The sequence below is a fragment of the Microcebus murinus genome, chromosome 12 (assembly GCF_040939455.1).
Source record: "Microcebus murinus isolate Inina chromosome 12, M.murinus_Inina_mat1.0, whole genome shotgun sequence".
In the NCBI taxonomy this organism is placed as follows: Eukaryota; Metazoa; Chordata; class Mammalia; order Primates; family Cheirogaleidae; genus Microcebus; species Microcebus murinus.
Window position 1 is genome coordinate 16,377,877 of NC_134115.1, and position 17,359 is coordinate 16,395,235.

A 17,359-nucleotide genomic window follows, 5' to 3' on the forward strand; every position below is an offset into this window, starting at 1 on the left:
AACCCTCTCACCCTTTAACAATATGTGGAGAAACTGAGGCCCAGAAAAGCTACATGACATGACCAAGGTCACAGAACCAGAGGCAGGTAGGAGTCTGGCCCACTGTTCTTTTTGGCGAAATGTCCTCCCTTGGGTCATCCAAGGAAAATTTGGGGACACAGAGGTTCTTAGCCTTGGAATCACCTTAAGGTTCTTGATTAAAATGCAAATCCCTCTTCAGACCTGCTGAGTAAGACTCTCTAATGATCAACACTGAGCGCCTGTGGTTTTAATGCCTACTCCAGGTGCAGCTGATGCCTGGCCAGGTTTGGGGACAGGTGCTGTGGCTGCAGGTACCCAGCCCGAAAGGCCACCATTCTCTTTCCTGGTCTGTTTCCTCCTCCCCCCAGTCTTGGTTTCCCAAAGCAAACAAAGGTCTTTGTTGTCTGAGCTCTCAATAAACTCCCCTCTTGAAGTTCCATTAAAGATCTTGACCGACACCTTCCCGGAGTCTGCCTGGACACTTGGGAGGGCCGAGACTCGGCGGGAGAGCTCTCAGGAAGTGTCTCCCAGCTGATCACGTGACACAAATAATCATCCAGGGGCATCAACCGCCAGAGAGAAGCAAACTGCTGCTTCCTGTCCCCTCGTCCCGAGCAGCCCGCTGTTGGCTTTCTCTGTGAAACGCATCTTTTGACCCGTTTTTCTTGAATTTGTCTGAGGGGTTTCGGGGAGGCAGAGCAGCGCTGAGGCCACCTCCAAGGGGCCCATCTGGGTCTGAGGGGACGGGAGTGGCCTCCTTAGGAGGCAGAAGGGTCAGAGCTGCCACCTCTCCCCTCTGGCCCTGTGGGGGCAGGAGTCAACTGACCACAGTGCTCGGGTCAGGTGTTGCTTCTGTAAAATGGGCACAGTGCTGAGTTTGAATTTCAAAAACTCAATTAACGTTCTTGATCACTTTTTATTTTAGCAGACCACTTTGCCCCATGGATCTTCAGGAACCTAGAATAAAAACAAAGCATAACAAGACCAAAAAACCAATAAAAATGTAGAAGCGTCTTTAAAGCTCTCTCTGCTTCCCACCTCTGAGGACTTGGGAGCAATAACTCTGCCAAGAAGATGGGGAGAGGGTGGGGTGGCTGTCTTGTTCCTGACTCCAGCAGATGGGTTGGTGGGGCCACAGCTCCTTGGGGCCAGAGCAGGCATGTGCTCGTGGGAGGAGGGCCACGCAGCTGGGGCCACCTTCATGCTGCCCTCTGGGGACTTCTGTCCCCTTGATGGCTGTGGTCTGGGAGGAAGCTCTGGCCAGCAGGCTGCGCTGACACTTCCAGGCATCAGCCCCCTCTGAGGTGCAGGTCTCACATGGTGCTGTCTGTCCTCTGGGCCTCGTGCTGTCCTCTCTGGGCCCTGCCTGGACAGGCATGCCCCTGCCCATCCCACTCTCCCTGCTCATCACTGGTCACCGGTGCCCTCTTTGTCACCACCGGCTGTTCCCATGGGCACAAGGGCAAGAGGCTTCTCTGCAGAGGATTGTTACTCTGGCTTTCAGTGCTCCTCGGGTACAGACCAAAATCCTTGGCCTTTAAGGTTAGATCCTGTAAAATGGGACTCTGGCTACCTCTCCAGCTTTGCCTTATTTCACCCTGTGTATCTGTGCGCGCACTTTTCTTTCTTTATTAGGAAAAGAAACAAATAATAGCAGCAATAACAGTAACACAGGAAAATGCACATTGGTTCTTCTTGTTCCTCACATGCTCAGGCTTTTGTCCCTGATGGCCCTTCTTCCGTGTGTACCCACCACCACTCGCCGCCGTCCCACCCCTGGATCTCAGCTCAGGTGTCCCTTCCTGAGGCCACCATCCCTGGCTCCCGAGGCTGGATCAGCCACCTGTCTTCCCTACACTTAACCTTGGTGTGCAGAGCAGGGTTGGCACTCAGTTAAATAATTGCTGAGTGAATGAGGGGGCCCGGGGGTGGGGACCACTGCCTGCCGTGAACGTTCCCTGGTTCTGTGCACGTCTTTGCTCAGAATTCTATAGAGCTTATTGGTTTTGTGTGTGTGTGTGTGCGTTCAAGATTCTGACTATTGATATTTTAAATGATCCTTAACTCTGGGGTTCTTTCTAACTTGTTGACTTTAATTGCATAAGGCTTAAAGAGGCTGCTGTAGAGCCACCCTCGACTGTCACAGTAATTTCGTGCCCTGTGTGCAGCCTCTGAGTAACCCAGGTTCTAGACTGCTTTTCAGAGTGTGGCTGTTTTGTTTTTATTTGTGAGTATGGCTCAGAGGTGCTGACCCAGTGCTTGGCTGGGCTTCCTGCTCCTCGTGTATCTTAGTCATCTACCAATGTGGGTTCTTTAAAAGGGCACTGGGTCATCGTGACACAGGAACCAGTGGCCATTCCCATGGTGACACGGGGACCTTGTTCCCTAGCTGGATGATACACAGTAAGTGAATTCTTTGTAACGCAGTGACTGACCCATGTTGCCAGGAAGTTGTTTCCTGCTGCAATGTGGCAAAGTCCTCAAAGTGCCACCAACACTGGTGAACTTACTGATGACATGTCACAAAATTCCCTCCTCTCCGTATCTTTCAAATAGAAATTGGGGAAGAATCCCTTCTGCTCATCAATATTGCCTGGCTGTTTTTGCAGGTTGTGACCCTGTAATGAATTATGAAACCAAATGTGTGGGTCATGACCAGAATTTGAAAAGAATGAAAAGCAACATAGAAAAGACCAGATTGTAATATATACCGTGAAAACAACTATTCTTTTGTGAAACTTTTCTTTCAGTTCCTATGTGTGTGTATGCAGATGTTCACTGAGTCGCACTATAAAATGTATTTTTTTCTTGCAGCCAAAATATCCCATTAATATAGCTCGATAGCATGTCCTACTTGGATTTTCCAATGTCATTACCACCTGTGCTATGTTTTTTCTTAAAGGTATGCAAAATCCAGTCAGATCAAGACTGTGTCAAGCAGCAAGATATTTTTTAAAGGCAGTAGATTTCGATATAGGTGGGTACCAATGGTTCCATTTCCGTGATGAGGTGGGTGTGGGGGTGGGGTGGGCACAGCCAAATTCAATGTATTAATTCAAGTTATTAATACACTTGAATGCTTCGCTTGTAAATAGTGCCTTTGCTTTAGTCTTCCTTTTTCACTCATTGCTCTCATGCTCACGGGGCACCCTCAGACTCCACAGTAATTTTCTCCCATGGATTTCTATAGCTGAGTCAGACCACTGTGAAGTTAAAAAAAAACGACACCAGTGTGCACCTCCCCCCTTCTTCTCTGAGCATCTGCGCTGTCCATTATGTTTGTCTTTTGCAGTGGGAAAGTTGCCAAAGAGGTGGTGGAGGCCAGCTCCAAGATCCAGAGGGAGCCTCCTGAGGTGCACAGGTGAGTGGTTGGTCGCTGTGGGTGCCGGGTGGCTTCTGGGCTGGACAGAGGGTTTTAGTAGCTGATGTTTCCAAGTCCTCTGCAATATCCCTCTGTGTAGTGACATCAGCGTTAAATAAGGACACTCTCCCTTCCCCAGAAATCTGCCTCAGACAGATTTGGCTGGGCCGTGGTGCAAGGCCATCTGGGCTCAATTTGGGGTGACCTGCTCTGTGGAGGGTCAGTGATTAGGTCTAGAGGGTCACGTGGACAAGCAGGACATGTGTGAGGTACAGCTGCACCACCTCCTTTCCCAATGCCATCATCCCGGCCTCTTAGAACTGCTCCCTGTTCCTGCCCGTGTTCCTCAGGCTTGGCCATTCCCCCTGCCCAACTCTTTCTGGGCTTTTCCACGAGGGGAGAGGCTCACCTCTCACTCAGAGTAGTCATCGTTGGTTCAAGGGTACATGTGTTCATGAAGGTGATGCTATACGGTAATTCTTAGGAATTAAATATTCACTTGGCCATGGTGAACGTCATACCACCACGGTTTACCCAAATCATTGTACATCTTGAACCTCAAACGTGCTAAATAACTAAAGCTGAGCCTTTGTATCATGACGCTTCCCCTGTTCTAAGGCAAGGTCATCATGAGCCAAATCTTCAGGAGGTTCCCCACATACTGTTGGTACCTGCCCTTCTTTCCCAGTCTTTGGCAATGAGAGATGTTGCCTCTGTGCTCATGTTTGCCCTGTCTCCTCCACTTCCAGGGTGGCCATATGGTCTGGGAGCCTCACCACCTTGTTCTGCAGGGTTGCTGGGCAGGAGGTGGCTGCGGTCCCAGAGCAATGAGGCTCAGCCAGGCTGGTGGGGCAGCCAGAGGGCGTTCCCTCCACCCAGGGGAACAGAACCGCAGTGCGCACCAGATCCCGTGCAGAGGATAATTCATTCCTGCTTTCGGGTGACCCAGTGGGGAACTGTCACACGCAAATCTGCAAAACCAATCTCTCCTGCTTTAAGAAGCGGGAGAAAGCTTTCTGTACCCTTCCTTTTACTCTCTCTTTGCTGTGACACTGGGTCTGGTCATCATCTGCAGTGTATGTATCATACTCTGTAAACCTATATCTTGCTCTTGCCCCATAATTCTATCTTTCTCTCTTCAATAAACCTCGTTTTTGTGCTTACCGTAAAAAAAAAAAAAAAAAAAAAAAAAAAAAGAAGCAGGAGAAAACTGCAGGGGAGGGACGCGGGGAGGTGCTTGGCTGCAGGTACCTCGGGCAATACCTGAAAGTCTCGCAGCCTGCCCACCAAGGAGAATAGTCTTTTCATGGCTCCCTTTCCTGCTCCAAATTGTGGTTATTCAATGCAGTAGAAATGAAGAAGAGGGGATGACAAAACATATCATTTCAACCCTTCCAGAATCTTTGGCCTGGAAATGACATCAGGGATTGCCTAGCTTGATGCTATTTTATAGACAAGGAGACTTGAGTCTCAGATATGTTAAGTGATTTATCCAAAGTCCTAAATTTTTTGGTGGCGACCTAAGCCTACAACTCCAGTGTCTTGCCTCTGTGTTCTGAACTCTTTTCTCTGGAGCACCCTCGAACCCTCTGGCATTCTTTTAGAAGCTGGTAGTAGAGGCAGAACTACCGCACGTGGCTCCGCTTGGGTTTTATTCTTCCTGCTTAAAACCCAAATATTTGACCTTACATCCTTGATGCTGGGGAAGTCCTCCTGATGGTATAAGCAGGACACTGTTTATTTTTTGTTACCAACATACTTTCAGAAAAACATATTCCAAAAATATGAGGCTTTCTGAGAGTCTCAAAGTTACCATCTATGGGTGGTTCATGAGATCAGAAAAGAATTTTTTTTTTTTTTTAAGACAGAGTCTCACTTTGTTGCCCAGGCTAGAGTGAGTGCCATGGCGTCAGCTTAGCTCACAGCAACCTCAAACTCCTAGGCTCAAGCAATCCTCCTGCCTCAGCCTCCCAAGTAGCTAGGACTACAGGCATGTGCCACCATGTCCAGCTAATTTTTTTTATATATATATTAGTTGGCCAATTAATTTCTTTCTGTTTATGGTAGAGATGGGGTCTCGCTCTTGTTCAGGCTGGTTTCAAACTCCTAACCTTGAGCAATTCGGCCGCCTCGGCCTCCCAGAGTGCTAGGATTACAGGTGTGAACCACCACGCCTGGTCAGGAAAGAATTTTTAAAAAATACTTTTCTTGTAAATTGAGGTTTGCATAGTTTATGGAAACTAAGGCTTCCTAGCTCAGGGTTTCTCAAACCTTGGCCTGCACGAGGGGATCCTGTTAAAATCAGATTCTGGTTCAAGAAGTCTAGAGTGATACTTGAGAGTCTGCATTTCTGACATGCGCCCAGGGGACGGCCGTGAGGCTGGGACATGGAGCACACTGGGACTAGCGAGGTGCTTGGTAGCACATGGGGGAAGTGGGCAGAGCGCAGGCTGGCTGGAGTGAAGCACTTCTTCTAGCGTGGCCTGAACCCCAAGGGGGAGAGAAATGGACTATCAAAGTGAGAGTATACATATGCTGAGGCATCCATTCATTCATAGTTTCCCTTTTCTGGAATCTTCTAAAATCTCCCAAGCTATTAATGCAGACAGGGAACTAGAAGGCCTTGGGACCTGGTTCGCTTGTTCTGTCTTTTCCACCACCCCCTTGCATGGGTATGTGAGAGACTATTGAATCTGCATCCTCAGGGTGCCTCTGTGTTCCATGGCTCTTTGGCAGCATCTCCCAAGTCTCTGCCAACACCAGGACGATTTTGGTTAAGGCATGAATGCAGGGCAAGCTCTGGAAGGCAAGGCTGTGCCTGTCTTGGCCATCTCCACACTCCCCAGCGTCTAACACAGTGCTCGGCACACGGTGCTCAGCACACAGCAGAGGTTGCTACGCATTTGTTGAATGAATGTGTGGACTAGGACTGCGGGACGACAGAAGCACCTCTGTCGTGTTTGTAGGTTTGAGATCTGTCCAGGGTGCTGCCTGGGGGACCTTGGCTTCCCCAGAGGCAGCACTGTGGCCAGAGCCCGGGTCGTGCGTGACACTTCCATGCCGCTGCCTTCTCCTTCCTTCCCAGTGGCCACTTGCATGCTAGGAAATTGTTTCTCTTGGGCAATTATTTTATTTCCAGGTTATTTAAACTGCTTTGATGTGGCCGTCAAACGTGAGAGTATAGTAATGAGCTCTCCTTTTCTGGCGGCAGGTGTGCAGAGGTGACTGTTAGTCTAGAACGGTGCTGATAAGGCTTTAATTAGCTATCCTTCCTCGCATCTGAGATTCTACTCGTCAAGGAATGGCAAGTGTATGGAATCCTACTTCTGCTGAGTTGTGTGTGTGTGTGTGTGTTTGCAGAGAGACAGAAACAGACTGAGAACACTGTCATGGCGCTTTTCTCTGATGTTAGCTCACTCATCTTTATTGATGGCAAGACCCCCAAGCAAGTCCCCCAGGCTGGCTCCTGGGTTAGAACCATGGGCCCATCCCAGGGGCCACGTGAGGCCGAGGGCTGCAGCTCCGTGAGCCCAGGGCTGGCTGTGTGAGCCACCTGCATAGGAGTCGCCACTGGCAGACAACTGAGGCAGCATTTGTACCTGGAACAAGCACCCACGTAGGAGTCATGGATGGGCTCTGACCTTGGCCACGTTGCTTGCCATCTGCGTGGCCTTGGATAAGTCACTTAACTTCTTGGATCGTTGGTTTACTCATCTATAAAATGAGATTTATAACATTGTTTTGCCCAACTTCTAGGTTTTGTTATGGGATTAAAATAAAGTGCTTTAAAAATTACAAAGTGCCACATGAATGTGAGGCGGTGATGTTTTTACTACCATCTCTCCTCCAGAATTGGGAAGCTAAAATATAATGATATGTCCATATTAAAATCCCTTCAGGTGGAGTTTTTAAAAGCTTGACAACAGGCCAGCCCTACTTTCTTTCATTTCTAGGGGTGACGCTGGAACTCCATGAGCCTCGTTTTATTCATTCGATTTTACGCCACTGTTTTTGAGTTCTGAGTCTGCCTGTATAAACGTCTTTACATAACGTCAGTCTCCTCCTCTGTAAATATGGCATTTTTCTTGCCTCTCTTACAAGCACATTGAAAAAAACAAATGGGGTGAAGCGTATACAAACCATATTTGCCAGTGTTAGAGTATACTCGCAATTCCTAAAGGAAACCTCTCTACCTCAACAGAGTTCTTAATGATAGTTTTTATCTGGAGACTGGTCTATGCTGGGAGCACATACCCGAGTGGGCTGCAAAGTGGGCCTGGCGTTTTTGCAGAGTCAGCGGATGGGTGGGTTCGGAGAGAGGGGAAACATGGCATGCATCCTAGCCTGCCCTGGGCAGACCCCAGCCACAGAAGTGGTTGCCTCAGGAACACAGACGGAAGGGCAGGGTGGAAGCGACTGGGACATTTGCACATCCTTGAGAAAAGTGCCTGACATAGTAGGACCTCAGATAGCCAGAAACAGCAGGACAGTAGGGACGGTGAACAGAGTCCCCTCTGGGACATTGGAGGCTACTTCATGCAGGAAGGGCTGCGTGGAGCGTAGCAAAGGCAACGGATTAGGAATCAGGTGATCTGGCTTTGAGTCCTGAGTCTACCTATATAAATGTCTCTAGTCAAGTCACCTGAGCTCCCAGCGTCTCACTTTCCTCACCTATAAATATGGTATGTACCTTGCCTGGCTATAGGCACACTGAGGAAAAAGATGAGGTAAAGTATTTGCAAACCTCTTTGTAAACTAAAAAAGGATGATTCAGATTCTGGGATTCTTTTGTCATTAGAACAACTGTGCCAGTGGGCTCTTGCTTTAAGTGACATCTGGATCAGTTGGCACCTTTAGAAAGGTTTCAAGGGGAGAATTAAGTAAAAAGGCGTAATCTTCAGTCTAAAGGGGTTAGTAGGTATATTAGTCCATTCGGGCTGCTATAACAAAATGTCATAGACTGGGTGGCTTACGGACAGCAGAAATTTATCTCTCACTGCTCTGGAGGCTGAAGTCCACGATCGAGGAGCCGGCAGATTCCGTACCTGGTGGGGTCCCACTTTCTCACAGTGTCCCTTCTGGCCGTGTCCCTTCATGGTGGCAGGGTAAGCAAGCTCCTTCGGACCTCTTTTATAAGAAAACTAATTCTGTTCAGGGTGATTGTGACCTAATCATCTCCTGAAAGCCCCACCTCTTAATACCATCACATTGGGGATTAGGTTTTAACAGATGAAATTGGGGGAACAAAAGCGTTCAGACCATAGCAGTAGGAAAAGGTGGGTGACTTGCATTTTTTCCCTTATTTTTCTTACTCTTTCCCCTGCAGGCTGCCTGACAGTAGGGCGTGGGGCCCTGCGTTCTCTGTGCTCCAGGGAAATCCTTCCTTGTATCCACCTTTGGGTTGAACTGAGTCTTATATTACCAGGGACACAGTGTTCCTCTCTGAATCATGTTATCAGAGACTCTCAGGGTTGTAATCCGCTATGGTAGTCATCCGGTCTAATCCTAGGCAGATCCTGTATGCCCTGTCCGGGGGCCGTGGGCGTCTATTACCACAGAGCAGCAGCAGCCTGTGAGTGTCAGCATCCTCCTGACCATCTAAGGCCAAGGCAGGCCCATACCTGGGAGGTCAGCCTGTCCTAGGACCACATGGTTGCCGGGATGTGCAATGCTGCCGGGTCAGGGCAGCAGGACGTTGATAGCTCCAGCTGAAAGATATTGGAAGTTGGGCTCGTGGGGAGTAGAGGACCCTTGCGAAGGCTGGCCGAGGGCCCGTCGTTGTAGCATAAGCAGTGGTTCCTGGGGGGTAGGAAGAGCTGCCAGATCAGCTGGCACGGACCCAGAGAGGGGGTAGAGCAATTCAGAGTCTCTTTGTGCAAGAACGGATGGATGGGCTTTTCAGAAGTCAGAACGCTGTGTAGTCCCCACAAGCATGACAGTAGGTTGTGCTTTGCAGAGCTGGAATCACAGTCGTGAACACCACAGGGCCACAGGAAATTCCAGAAGAGCTCAAAAACTGTGAACTCTTTACAAAAAAGAAGGAACTGCTCATGGCAAATTTTAATCCCTCCCTCCCTCCCTCCCTCCCTTCCTCCCTCCCTCCCTCCCTTCCTTCTTCCCTTCCTCCCTTCCTTCTGCAAAGATTTCCCTATTCCCAATTCTTCCCCTGTGAATCCACTGTGCTCACCGGAACTTGCTGCAGGCGTCACCTCCTGGGAGGTCACCCTGGCCCTCCCCTCCCTCACACGGGTGCGGTGCCCCGCCTTAGTGCTCCCATGGGACCCTTGCCCGTCAGCCACGTTCACGGCAGGCATATTTTTCCAACCGTGGCTGTGGCACATCAATGAGTCATGAAGTGAAGTAGTGGTCACCACCGGCACTTTAAATAAGATGAAGTCAAATTTTTAAAAAGTAGTGAATTACATACACATACCTACAGTTACTGTTGTTGCATAAAACATTCACTTTGTTGTGTGTCTTCCTGTGCGTGTGGGTAGAGGGTGATGATATAAAATGTGGGTCTTAACGTGGGTCTCAGACAAAAAATTGTGCAAGTCACGGTTCTGGACAGTGAGTTACTTAAGGCAAGGACTGCGGTTCCCCGGAACAAGGCAGAATGTCTGATACATACATACTGTCTGCAAAGTAAGACATTTCATTCATTGTAGAATGAAATGTTGAAGCAAAGGACACAGTGGTTAAGGAAGTCCTCATATATTGCCTTTCCAGCAAGTGCCAGCCGTGAGATGCCAACAGGACCTTCTCTTCCTCCCCTGCCTCCTGTAGGCCCGAGGCTGGCCGCCAGCAGCCTGGGGAACACTCTGGCCAGTCTGAAATGGCGGCATACAGAGCCAGGATCACATTCAGTTTACTTCACTTTCAAACCTGAACACACTTTCACAAGATGCCAAGTGAGGTGCTGTAAGGGACAGGAGAATGGCGAGGTCAGCGTCTGTCCTGAAGGTGCTTAGCAAGGTGGGGCTGATCAGTAAACCAGTAACGAGAGAGACGGAGGTGACAAGCGTGGTGAGCTGTGACCGAAGAGAGAGTAGTATGAGAAAGAGGGAGTGTGTAAGAGTCTGCGTGTGTTCTAAGGAGAAATCCAGGAAGGCTTGAAGGGGAAGGAGACATTTGACGCTGTCTTCGAGGGATGGGTTGGTTTTGGTTTTGACAGCAACCATGGGGAGGGGGCAGGGGACTCAAATGTCCCCCTGCAGGCCAGGGCAGGCGGCTGGTCTCCCTGCGACAGGCAGGCAAGTGGGCGTCCCAGCTGTGCCAACGGTCCTAACGAGACACCTGCACAGCGTCCTTGTGAGCTGCTGCCGGTCGTAGCTGCTGTCCCACCTGCACGTTCCTAACAAAGAAGGAAACAGCCATGGTCGGTTGGTGAGTAGGGCGTAACTTTGAGAATATTAAACACTGATATTAAACACTGGACGTCCAGCAACACAAAGACAGCTTTTAGGTGTAGAACACCTGTGGCATCTGTCTGGCAGCGTTTTGGGGGTTTTGTTTTTGTTTTGTGGTGGTTGTTAAATCTCTCTGAGCCATGCCCTCGCTTCACCTTTCCGCTGTCTCGTTCAGTGGTAGCTGCCTCCATGTTTTTCTGTTTCCTATGTCTTTTTAAAGTGCCAGTGTTGCCACCTAGCATGCTCAGGTCTGATGACAGATACAGAAGTGCATTTTCTTTCCCTGGGTTGCACTAGAACATGTGGACATTTTGTCAGGACCAAAGGACAGAAAGGGCCATGCAGCCTGAGTGCTATGTCATCTTTACCACTGGCCCAATCTGCTGCGTGTGTCCAGAGGCAGTCTGCAGCCTGGGCAGCCCACGGAGATGGAGGGGCCCAAGTTCCCACCGGAAACCAACTCCCTCTGGCTTGTGTCTGTTTGCAGAGCCAACATTGCTCAGAGCCGCAGTTCCCACTCCTTGAACAAACAGCTCATCATCAACATGGAGCCCCTGCAGCCCCTGCTTCCTACCCCCAGCGAGCAAGAAGAGGAACTTGCGCTGGGCGAGGGTAAGTCAGCCTCTTTGTCCCAAAGGCTGCATTGCAGGCTCGCTATGTATGTTGGGTAATGGGTTGCAGTGGGGTCGGGGTGAGTCATAAACCGTGTTTTCAAGTAAATAAGCTTTTTTGCAGCTGGAAGGCTGTGTTACAATGGGAGTCCTATTGGTTTCTCCTGGAGAGAGTTCACTGGTACAAAGTATTTCTAGAATTACATGTGAAAACACCAACAGTGTTAGACCCTCGCTGTCCAATATGGTAACCACCAGCCGTGTGTGGCTATTGGAAACTAAGTTTAAATTTATTAAAATGCAGACTCCAGTTCCTCGGTCACACTAGCCAGATGTCCAATGCTCGATGGCCACCTGTGGCTGATGGCTGCCATCCTGGGCACTGAGACTGAGAACGTTTCCTAGCTCCTGGGGATGGTTTCCACTGAAACTGATGGTTTAATTTAATTAAATGGTTTAATTAAATTAGATGGTTTCCACTGCGATTAAATGGGTGGTTACAAAGACTTCTCCTCGAGTGTCCCTGCACCAGGCATCCCCTTTCTGCCTCTGCATTTCCCCAGCCTCTTGCTTCCTTTTCCTCAGTTACATTGCCTGACAGTTTTGATACAAGCTAAAATAAATGAAGTGTCCATTTCAACCCAAAATTTGGTATGTTTTTAAAGACAATCATACATGTGCTTCTAGGCTTCTTTGTTTTTAAGGACTTGACTTAGTTCAGGGAAGAATCTCACCATACTGCTTGCTACAGACGCCTGGTGAGGCAAATCTCATGCTCTTCTTAATGTCAAAGGAAATTGAAAACAGGTGCATGCAAAGTAAATTTATTGGAATCCTTGAATACTAACATGCTTTTTCTTGCCTTTATGTGATTTTGGTTTCATCATTGAAATCTGATACTGTGCAGTTTCAAGGGGACAGGTCACCCTCTCCCCAAAGATCACCTTCACCTCCAGCTTCAAGGCGAGAATTCCTTTCATAGGAGAACAGTTCATAATGATAATATGGCTTGGAATGCAGATGTCCTTGAGAGAGGTAGCAGCAACCAATTCACACTAACATATATATATGTATAAAGAAATATCTTTTTCTAAAAGGAAGCTTTGGTGGTTAGAAGGAGAACTGGGCAACTGGTTGCCAAAAATTCCACGGGTGGAGGGAAGTGTGAAAATACAGAAGATGGGGTCTTAGAAGGCACCTTCTATCCCCAGCTGGGCCATGAGAGATGGTGATCAGAGAACAATCTTGTTATTATGGCCTTCAACATCTGCCTTAACTACCAACTCTGTAAGTTCCATGTTAAATTAATTTTCTTAGCCCAAGGGTCTCTGAGTCCATGTTGCTTGTCTATGCATTTCAGCAGATTGTTTTTTTTTGTTTGTTTGACAAGTGAAAGAAAAGCAACTTTCATTTCTGGTGACTGATGGCTTTCTGGGCTTCCTCTCATATGCCTGGAATATTGCTTTGAGCAAAAATCACTTTTTCTGAAGGTCATGACTATCCCAGGTTGAATGAAGAAGGGCCTGAATAATGGAGAAGAGGAGAGAAGGACAGCTAATGACTGGAATTGTGGCTGTACCTTGTCTGCAAAGATGGAAACATATGTAGGAATAAAATTTCAAAGTCCAGACTGGTTGAATGGTTATTATGGGGAATAAGGAAGCGTTGGGCATTGCTGCCTTGGTCTGCCCCTGCCCCCCTGAACGTGAAGGAGAGTTCAGACAAGCTTTCCTCTGGACCCTATACCCCATTCAATTAGAAACTACCATTTTGCTCCATTTTCTATAATAAGGTTACACTACTAAATACTGAAAGCGTCTTTGACATAGCAACTGTAAGAACAATAGACAAACTGCTATTAAATATGGCTATTAAATATGAAATGTTTGATTTTGGATCAAAAGCTTAGTTTATTATATCTCAAACAAGAAGCAGTACAATTAATCAAAGTATGATTATAATCATTTTCGAGATTAAAATCACCAGAATGGAATTTCTCAAACCACATCCTTCCCAAACACTCTGTTGATATTTCAAGCTGTCTGTGCTGCATTGGTTCCACAATGGAACTCATATTCAAAATATGAATTATTGACTTATCCAGGGTTTCACAAAAATTGCTCTAAAATATTTTTGAAAGATAATCACAAGTCAAAATGTGCATTTGAAAGAATGTGGATGTACCTTCATAATAAAAAGCAAACAAAAAAAGAAAACAAGAAGTATCAAGTGAAATGTCAGAGATATCAACTGTCAAACTTAGTACTTAAGGAAATCAGACATTCTATACTTAATAACCTATAATTAACTGCAAAAAAGTTAAATATCTCATGATATTGGACAGCAATATATAAGCTACCATCTCAATCTTCCTCATTGTTTTAAAGAACCATTTAAAAATTTGTTCATCAGATGTAAAGCCAAACTGATAGATCACTCTCTTAAAAAGTCCATAACGGCTCTAGCAACGTCTAAAGACAATTATTTTCTAGAAGCCTTGTTCCCTTATAGGACATCTTTGTGGGTTCTAAAGCTCAGGCAAATCATAACCACCTCCAGGATATAGACTCAATTTAAAAGGAAGAGAAATAAAAATAACAATATTGTTAGTTGTTCAACAAATAGAATAAAATCCTCCCAATCTAGAGTAAGAAGAAAATCATCTTAGATATCATGAAATTCAAAGTATGATTCGCACAGTGGACATAGCTTTCTGTTCCTGCTACCATTATGTCCCAGTGACTAGTCACATTCTGCTCCACGTCTCTTGTCTTTGAATGTCAGGCAATGGGATCCAGACATTCCATAGATGAACACTTATTTTATAGATTTACACTTCTCTGATATATAAAAAGAAAAGAGAAGCAGAATACACCTGTAAACAAAGATAGTGTTTCTGCCTTCGTGGATGGGCTCTATTTCTGGCCTTTTGCGCACATACAGTATGATGAATTTTGTTTCCTCCTTATATTTTAATATTTCATTACTTTTTATGTGCGAGGAAGAGCTAAATTTAAGGAGACTAGGAAATGCGACAACTACAACACACACAACGTGTAGACCACGCTTACCGTGCACACGCTGCTGTGGGCTGTAGAGATGGAGACGCCCTCTCTTCTTGGATGCTCACTCCTGTTGGGGTGACGGTGGGGGGGATTCCTGAGGCGATGAGCAGGTCCTCCCTCTGCTGATCGAATTGTGTGCCCACGTTTCTGCATGCCCCGCTGAATATCAGTGCCTCGAGTTGCTTGGAGAGCGCCTTGTTTCTTCTTAGTCACATTCGAGTGTCAGACGTGAAATAGGCAAGCATAGGAATAGATGCCCGGGCAAGACTGCAAGAAGAGGGAGCTGCAAGTGGTCCGTTGCACCTGCATCAGCTGCATACGAGGTTTCGGGGGAAGAAGGGCTCGGGATGGTGAAGGTCCATTATGCCAGCCTGCACCACAGGCAGACAGTAAGGAAAGGGCCGGCTCACGATGGGTCTAATAGGACTTGCTGGAGAGTTTAGACTTTGACCTGAGAGCAACTGGGAGGCACTGCAGGATTTGAAGCATGAGAATGACCTCAGTGGAGTTGTTATTTGTCTCACTCTGGTGCTGTGTAGGGGAGGGATTAGGGGCAGGTGTGGCTGGAGCAGTTTCTTAACCTCGGCACTATTAACCTTTTGAGCTGGGCAGTTCTTTGTTGGGGGTCAGGCTGTCTCGTGCACTGTGGGCTGTTTAGCAGCATCTCTGGCTTCTACCCAGTAGATGCCAGTAACACCCCGCCAGTCTTGACAACCAAAAATGTCTCCAGATATTGCCAAATGTCCCCTGGGGAGCAAAGTGGCTCTCTGGTTAAGAACCACTGGGTCAGAGGCACAGAGACCGTGCGGGAGCCATCGGAAGAGCCCAGAAAATAGACACACAAGGGCTGAAGAGCGTGAAACGAGGGAGGAGGCAGTGGGCTCGAGATATAGTGAGTGGGAGTGCTGTGGAGACAGGGCCGCCGGTCCACAGCAGGTCCACAGCCGTGGACTCCCACTGTCCAGATGCTGCCCTCTCTTGGAGACACTGAGTAAGAGTAAAAAAACCCTCAGCCTCTTTATTTTAAAGATGAGACTACAAAGACACACAGGAAGGTTTAAGTAGCATGTCAGCCAGCACCGTACAGGAGTCCATGGCAAACATGATTTTGTGTAGATGCTGGAGCTATCGAGAGAGTTAGGTTCTGCTATTGCTTCTCTGGGCTTCAAACACAGAGTGGGTGATGAAGACTCAGATGTCAACACTTACCTTTGATGTCACCGCTCCCCGTCTTGGTACGATGGCTCAGATCCTTGTTTGGGGGAGTTTCAAATCAGATGTTTTGGGACTGGATTCATGAACAGGTCAAGATCAGCAGTCTGAGCCCAGTTAAAAGAGTTGTCTCATTAGGAATTTTTTAAAAATCAGGTTGGGAGAAGAAAGATGGTCTTAACCCTGATCCCTGGAAGCTCCATCTCTGTGAGGTGATGGGAAGGTCCTGGCACTTGTCCCAAGGGTGTGGCTGGTGGGGGCATCGCTGCCGCCGCCATGGCTCTCTGGGCTCACGGCCACCCATTTGTTCGACAGACTCTTTCCATTCTTTCCCAGAATGTCGAGTTTCTCAAAGACAGCTGGACAGAACATTATTGCCCAGATTAGTCCAGTGGCATTCTGGGAAAAAATGTGACCCCGTTCACCTAGGTGACAGCTGGAGGATTAGGTCTGAAGTTGGCTGCGTCTGGGCAGAGAAAAAAACAAAATCAGTTTCTAGGCACCACCAGGCAACAAGAGTGTTTTCAATGCTCATCGAAAAGTTGCTTGGTTACAAGATCTGAGAGAACCAGTGCTGTGGGCAGCTCTAGCTGATATGGCAAACCATTTGAAAAATGCCACTTAGAGCTTATGAGAATTTGGGGAGAAAAAAAGTAGAGAGCGAGAATTGTTCTGGGTGAAAATGACCTTTTAAGGAGTCATTAGTCTGAATAAATTCACATGCAAAATGGAGCAAGTTTTCCACACTGCAGATTGCAAAATGCTCGTGTGTTTTATTGGTGGAATATATTTCTTGTTATGGAAGAAAGCTGGATTATGGGAGAGAAGGGGAATGAAATTAATCACGTGAGCCTTGGTAACTGGCAGTTACTAACACACAGCAAGGATCGTTCTTGTCTGCCGTAGCCGTGGTGCAGGCTGGCATAATTAAACGTGGTAGCAAAGCCAGGCTTGATAGGTAAAACCGAGTAAGAATGGAAAATGTTCTTCTTCCCCCTGATGGCAAAACGAAAGCGTAGTGGAAATACCAGAATTTCTATAAAGGAGGCTCTTGGGGGTGGCAGTGTGGTTGGATTAAAGGGTGGTTTGAGGCTGCTTTTGCATAGGATTGAGAAAGTGTCTTGTTCCAAGAATCGATGGAAATTAAACAGAATGGTCAAACTAACTCTCCTAAGCCGCCCTTTGCCACCGTCCCTATAAGTGTTTGTGCATGTGTGTGTGTTTGTGTCTTGTATGTGTGAATGCATGCATGTATTATGGCTGTGGCAGGATCCGTGGGCAGGGGACGGGGGTGGGGTGGGGCGGCAGGGGTGTTTAAAGTGTTGCTTACAGTGTCTAGCCTAACTGCAGATGGCTTAAGGGGCTTCATTGACATTCTAGAAGGTCTAGGATATAAAAAGAGTATCGCTGTTATGCCTCAAGCATGCCATTCTCTCGATCCCACGCACACGCCACCCGAGCACATAACAGGTGCCCGCAGGGACCGGGGCACTGTCCATGTGTGTGTCTTTCATGCACCGCGCAGTTGCTCCAGTCCATCACCGGTGGAGTCTCTGACAGCTTGTGGTTGCCTTGGTTACGCTATGTGACTTCCTTCACTTACTCTCCACTGAGTCTGGTCTCATCCCTGTCTGTCTAATGTGAGCAGTGTCCTTTTTTTTTCTCCCCTTCTGGAATTCC

The 17,359-nt window shown here is 47.6% G+C and overlaps 1 protein-coding gene across 4 annotated transcripts in view; it reads left to right on the plus strand.

Annotated features, from left to right (window-relative positions):
• Nucleotides 1–17,359, plus strand: part of FRMD3 (FERM domain containing 3) — a 255,938-nt gene that overhangs the window by 209,435 nt on the left and 29,144 nt on the right. For all 4 annotated transcript variants that reach the window (XM_012779833.3, XM_012779832.3, XM_012779834.3 and 1 more), the window contains 3 exons: nt 2,924–2,998; nt 3,314–3,382; nt 11,279–11,403. In XM_012779833.3, the coding sequence (XP_012635287.2) occupies nt 2,924–2,998; nt 3,314–3,382; nt 11,279–11,403 (269 nt within the window). The remainder of the gene's footprint in view (nt 1–2,923; nt 2,999–3,313; nt 3,383–11,278; nt 11,404–17,359) is intronic.